Source organism: Crocuta crocuta, unplaced genomic scaffold, assembly GCF_008692635.1.
Source record: "Crocuta crocuta isolate KB4526 unplaced genomic scaffold, BGI_CrCroc_1.0 scaffold218, whole genome shotgun sequence".
In the NCBI taxonomy this organism is placed as follows: domain Eukaryota; kingdom Metazoa; phylum Chordata; class Mammalia; order Carnivora; family Hyaenidae; genus Crocuta; species Crocuta crocuta.
Genome location: NW_027533170.1, coordinates 5,264,069 through 5,270,235, shown reverse-complemented (window position 1 = coordinate 5,270,235; position 6,167 = coordinate 5,264,069). Strand labels below are relative to the sequence as shown.

At 44.9% G+C, this 6,167-nt stretch overlaps 1 protein-coding gene across 1 annotated transcript in view; it reads right to left on the bottom strand.

The window, feature by feature from the left end:
• The window catches only part of TMED7 (transmembrane p24 trafficking protein 7), a 12,981-nt gene extending 11,858 nt beyond the window's left edge, over window positions 1–1,123 (bottom strand). Inside the window, exon 1 of the mRNA XM_077746233.1 lies at window positions 637–1,123. Within this exon, the coding sequence (XP_077602359.1) occupies window positions 637–831 (195 nt within the window). The 5' untranslated portion in view covers window positions 832–1,123. The remainder of the gene's footprint in view (window positions 1–636) is intronic.
• Between the last annotated feature and the right edge of the window lie 5,044 nt (window positions 1,124–6,167).

The window sequence follows — 6,167 nt, the reverse complement described above, 5'->3', positions numbered from 1 at the left end:
TTATCAAAAAAAAAAAAAAAAAAAAAGGAAAGGCTGTTGTAACAAACTTAAGAAAGTACATTCTGTTAAAGTTTCTCTTCTATAAAATCCCAAAGAAGAAAAGGAGCCTCTCATTGATCAGAGCTATTCACTCAACACCTTTGGCATATGGTCATCCAGCCTCGTCTGGAGAGCTCTTCCTATGACGGGGACCACATTTAGCAAAAATCCTAACATCAATGAAAAAACTGAAAAGCGACAGAATTAGATACTGGCAGGACTTCAAAAGTGATTGAAGTGGAGGCGTGAATCAGAGAGCAGGGGGCCGGGCACGGAGCACTACAGAACAGGAAGAAAGAACTTCTTTTTAAAAGGACAGTCTTTCAGGGGGGAAAGTTCAATAGGCCTTAAAACGAAGAACGTTTTGCAACCTAGAAGGAAAAGCCACAGGAAGCATTTCTGGAACTCCCGTATCCTAGTATCTGGTCTAAAATGGCTCTGGCCCAAGGTTTGTAACAGGAAAGGCAGCTACCTAGAGGCGATTCTTGACTCAGCCCAAGAGTGGAGAAACCCAGACAGGAGCGAGTCACCAAGCAGGCTGCAGCCCCGACCCCGCAACTGGGGCTGGGGCCCCTGGACCTTCAGAGCTTGCAGTACCTGGAACTCGAGGGTGCACTTGGTGCCCTGCGTGATGTCCTCGTAGAAACACTGCTTGGCATTGTCCGGCAGCTCGAAGGTGATCTCGGAGGCGCTGCCGGGCCCCGGCACCAGCAGCAGCAGCAGCGCGAGCAGCGTGCAGCTCCAACGGCCCGCGGCGGCCGCCCTGCGCTGCGCGGACCCCGGCCCCGGCATCCCGAGGCGACGGCGGCGGCCTCAACGGAGCTGCGGGGAGGCGCGGGGTCAGGTCTGCGCGGACTCACCACGAGCTGCAGGCCTCAGTCCGGGCCGCCCGCGAAGACGCACGGCAGCGTCGCTCCGAGCCGCGGAGAGATTCGCGATGAGCGGCCAGCCGCCGGGAGCGGGCGAGGGGTGCGGCGAGACCGGGGCCCGGGGCCGGGAACGACCTACAAAGCGGAGAGAAAGCCGGCAGAACACTGGCGGAAAAGGCCTGAGATGGCCGGAAGTGGAGCTCGCGCCTCGTAAAAGGGGGCGGGGCTTGAGGCACCTGCTCCAGCAACCCGGATGTGCTCGGCCCGGGCGGTGCGGAGAGGCGTTGGAGTGTGTACGTGGAAGCTCGCGAGACGACAGCGTGGTCTCCGTCGGCGCCACAGGCGAGGGGCGGGGCCAGCGTAGTGAGCGTGGCGTGGCGGGGCCAGAAAAAAAGGGTGTGTCCAGGCGGTGTCTAGATAGGCTTGTGGCCGGGTAGGTACAGCTCAGCGAGCGTGAACTACAGGCTTTCTTGTTCTCCTGAGAGCTGATCGCTGGGGACCTCCGAGGGGGTGATGAAGACCGCACTTTACCCTAGGGGACTAATAACTGGGAGTAGAGCACTTTGCAACTTGCTGAGAGTTTTCTTATAAATAATAAATATTTGGGGGAAGCAGTTTAGCCAGGAGCTTGAATTCTGGGACCCCTACACTACAGAGCTTTTAATCCCTGTTCTGCTACTTACTGGCTGTGTGACCTTGGACCAGTTGCATAACCTCTCTACTTCAGTCTTTGCAACTGTAAAATGAGGATACTACTACCTAACCCAGACGATTATTACAAGATCTTCATCTTTGGAAACAGTACCCAGGGGAGAGGTCATCATATAGTAGACACTCAGTAAGCTTTTGTTAAATAAAAATAAACATCAATTGAGGGCTCCTTATCAGTAGGCACCGTGCTAAGCCTATTACCCAGGTCTTTTGATCCTTCTCTCGTAAAGGAAGGTATTATGACACCTGTTTCACTGATAAGGAAAATGAAGATCTAAAAAGTTGAGTAATTTACGTATGATCACACACTGGTTTGTGTTGGAGTGCTTAAAAAATAGTACGTAATATTTATTAAAAATAACAGGTGTTGATTTATTAAATTATACATTTTCTTGTGCATAAAAACACAAATTAGGTATCATCCCGTTTTTAAATAAATGGCCATGGTGAGGCTCGTGCACTTCAAGATGATCAGCAGACGGTGGTAGAGTGCTTTATGAAAAGTAAATACAGATCCGGTGGGAGGAGCCAGCCGGGGAAGTGAGGGAGGTGGGTGCGGAGGTCCCGTTGGGGTGAAGGGTATCGATGACGGGGGGAGATGCAGGCCCGCCGGTGGCCTTTGGAGGCCCAAACCCTCGGCACTGGGGAAAGGAGCTCTAAGGAGCTAAGATCTGGGGGAGATTGAACTTTCCTGAGAACTGGACCGGAAACAGAGCATCATTTGTGTCTGTGATTGGAAGGAAGAATGAATTTCAAAGTAGGGTTCTATTTTCTGACTCGTGAGTTTGCACAAGGACACACCACCGGTTAGGCAAAAGTGTAACAATGCGAGATGTTGGTGAGCTGTATGTAGAGTAACAAGATCCCTCATGCACTGCTAGCGGATACGTGAAGTGATACAAATCACTTTAAAAGATAGTGTGCCATTACCTATTAAAGCAGAAGAAACATACATATACCTAGAAATTCCACTTTGCCTCTACTTTAAAGTGTATACTTTAGGGAAGCGTGGGTGGCTCATTGGGTTAAGTGTCCGACTTGCTCAGGTCGTGTTCTGGTGGTTTGTAGGTTCGAGCCCCACATCTGTCTCTGTGCTGACAACTCAGAGCCTGAAGCCTGCTTCGGATTCTGTGGCTCCCTGTTTCTCTGCCCCTTCCCCGATCATGCTCTGTCCCTGTCTGTCTCAAAAATAAATAAACACTAAAAAAAAAGTTTTAAAAAAAGTGTATACTTTGGAGCAGTTCTTCTCAAAGTGTGCTCCAAAGACCCCCTGGGGGCCTCTGAAACCCTCCCAGGGGGTCTTAGATTATGGGCATGAGGCTTTTATTCATCATGTATTTCAACTAAAACAACAAATAATGGATTGAATGTAAAAGCAGATGAGCACCCAGCTTCTTTTATGAATCTAGATATTAGAGAGATTTACAAAAATGTATAGCAATGTCACTCATCACTAAATTCTTATTTGGAAAATTTATATTTTCTACTACATATAGGTATATGTAAGTACATATATTTAATATATATAAATAAAATGTATACTATAAATAGGAAGCTCTTTTACACTTAGAATGTAATTTATGTTGATGCGTATAGTAGGTTGAATTGTGTCCCCCCAAAAAACACATGTCTAAGTCTTCACATCCCAGTGAATGAGACCTTACTCGGAAATAGGGTATTTTTGCAGAAGTAACTAAGGATCTTAAATTGAGATCACCTTGGATCTAGGGTGGTCCCTAAATCCAGTGATTGGTGCCCTTATCAAAGAAAAGAGAGGGACGTCAGAAATACACAAACGCAGACATTTAGGAAAGATGTGACACAAAGTCAAAAGCAGAGATGGGAGTGATATGTCTACAAGGTAAGGATGTCAAGGATTGCCCACAGCCACCAGCAGCTAGGGGAAAGGTCTGGAACATTCTCCCTCAGAGCCTCCAGAAGGAACTTCTGGCCTCCACAACTCTGAGAGAACAAATTTCTGTTGCCTTAGTCCACCACATTTGTGGCAATTTGTCATGGTGGCCCCACGAAACAAATAGAACGTGTAATGTGTTTATTATTGTTATTATTATTGTTATTGTTACCTTATTTTTGTTTTACATGTTTATTCATTTTTGAGACGGGGAGACCCAGAATCCGAAGCAGGTTCCAGGCTCTGTGCTTTCAGCACTGATGTGGGGCTTGAATTCACAAACCGTGAGATCATGACCTGTGCCCAAGTCCAATGCTTAACCAGCTGAGCCACCCAGGTGCCTCTTATTTAAATGTACTTCATATTTAAATGAAGTATTCAATATGAATTTTTAAGTGTCTTGGATGTCAGTAATTTAAAATATTCAAATAAAAAAACTTTTTAATTAATTATAATTTATTCAATTTTTAAATTGTAAGATTTGGAGATCCAGAGTTGCTTTAGAGAAATTGCTGTACAAGCATACTAAGATACTTATATAAGAATACTTAAAGTCAAAGTGTAGTCATAGTCCTAAGCGGGAAATACTCCAAATATGCTTTGGGGTATATTCATAAAGTGGGACATTACATAACAATAAGAGTGAATAGATTATAGTTATCTAGACAATATGGGGATATGGGGGGGGATCTTATAAGCATAACGCAAAATAAACTAGGGTAAAAGAAAATCATAGGTAATATAAAGACTGACAATAGTCAAGACTAAAGGATACAGTTTTCCCTAATATATGGTAAAGCTATCCAAGGAAGCAAGGGAATGATTATCTCAAAAGTCAGGATCGTGGGGGAGGGTGGGGTAATAAGTGAGAAGCACCATGATACGGGGAAGGTGGGAGGCTTCCTCTGCGCTGGCAATACTCTTCTCCTTGATGTAGGGGATGCTGTTTTCTATTGTTTATTTCTTTATTTTGAGAGAGAGAGAGAGAGGGAGAGAGAGCAAGCAGGGGAGAGGCAGAGAGAGAGGGAGACAGAGAATCCCAAGCAGACTCCGTGCTATCAGCTCAGAGCGAGACTCAGGGCTCGATCTCACCAACCTTGAGACCATGACCTGAGCCAAAATCAAAAGTCAGACGCTTCCCCTGAGCCACCCAGGCAGCCCTGACCTGTATTTTCATTTTATTTTACTATTTTCATTTTATAATTCCTTATTAAACTTGTATATGTTTTATGTACTTTTCTGTATGTTATATTGCACAATCAAAAGAGAAAACATTAATATGCAAAAGTGAGAAGTGGGTATGTGAGGAAGAATTGTGTTTATTTTTGCCAATCAGTCTACCCTTCTAGATAAAGGCAGAAAATGAATATAACTAGATTCTTGCCCTTGGAGTGTTCATAATCTAGAAAGTATCCACTCAATTTTGTTCCAGATTTTGAGTTTTGCCCTCATTTCTCAAAATTATTCTAAGAATCAGCAAAGGCATATATGAAAAAGCTTTATAAAATACACAAATTGATATGATCGCTATATCAGGTACACACTCTCCCTCGAGACTGCAAAATATAAGGAGGAAAAAATAAACTATGCTCTGTTCAGGTTGTAGTGAACACAGCAATGGAAACTTTGACCCAAACTGTCTTTGAGCCTACATAGTCTTAAATTCCTTCCTAATGTCGGATGGGTGGTGTAATGTGGGCCAAGTTACTTAACCTTTCTGATGCCCGGTTTCTTCATCTACAAAAGGGAAGTAATAACACCTATTTTGAAGGTGGCTGAGAGGGTTGAAGGACATAACATCCAAATAACACACTTAAAACTGCTTGGAATGAAGTAGAAACTCTGTAATTCCCCTTCAAAAGACTACTATTTTGTTGGGGTGGGGGGTGGGGTGGGGATGGTGCCTGGTTGGCTCAGTTGGTTAAGCCTCTGACTCTTGGTTTCAGCTCAGGTCATGATCTCACGATTCGTGGGATCAAGTCCCGAGCTCAGAGCCGGTTTGGGATTCTCTGTCTCCCTCTTTTTCTCCCCCTCTCCTGTTCACAGACACACTCTCTCCCTCTCTCAAAATCAAGAAATAAATATTTTTAAAAAACAACAAAGACTACTATTTTGTTTAAAGTTACATTTCTTATGAGTCTTTTTTTTTTTTTTTTAAGCAGGCTTCATGCTCAGCACAGACCCCAGTGCTGAGCTTGAACTCAAGGCCCTGAGATCAAGACCTGAGCTGAGATCAAGAGGCAGAAGCTTAATTTACTGAGCCACCCAGGTGCCCCTGATGAGCCCTTATTATTGATAGAGGGTCTCCTCTTAATGTCTGCATGTTACAATAGGAGGTTCAGATTAAGTACTCAGATTAAAACTAACATAAATATAGAATCAAAGCAGTTTCACACTGCAGGGCTCAGGAATGGGGGTGTGGGAGGGGAACACTGCTGTGACCTCCTTGGAGTCAGCATCATGTGCGGATCAGGGAAGCTCTGGAACGAAGCATTTGCCCATGCAGAGGTCACGATGGTTTGGGCAGCCCCTGACACATGGGGGTGGGGACCAGAAATGTCAGCATTTTCACTGCAGTGCCTCTATCTAAGTCTAAGGTATTCCCGAAAACACGTGGGTAACAATTTAGGTGCTAC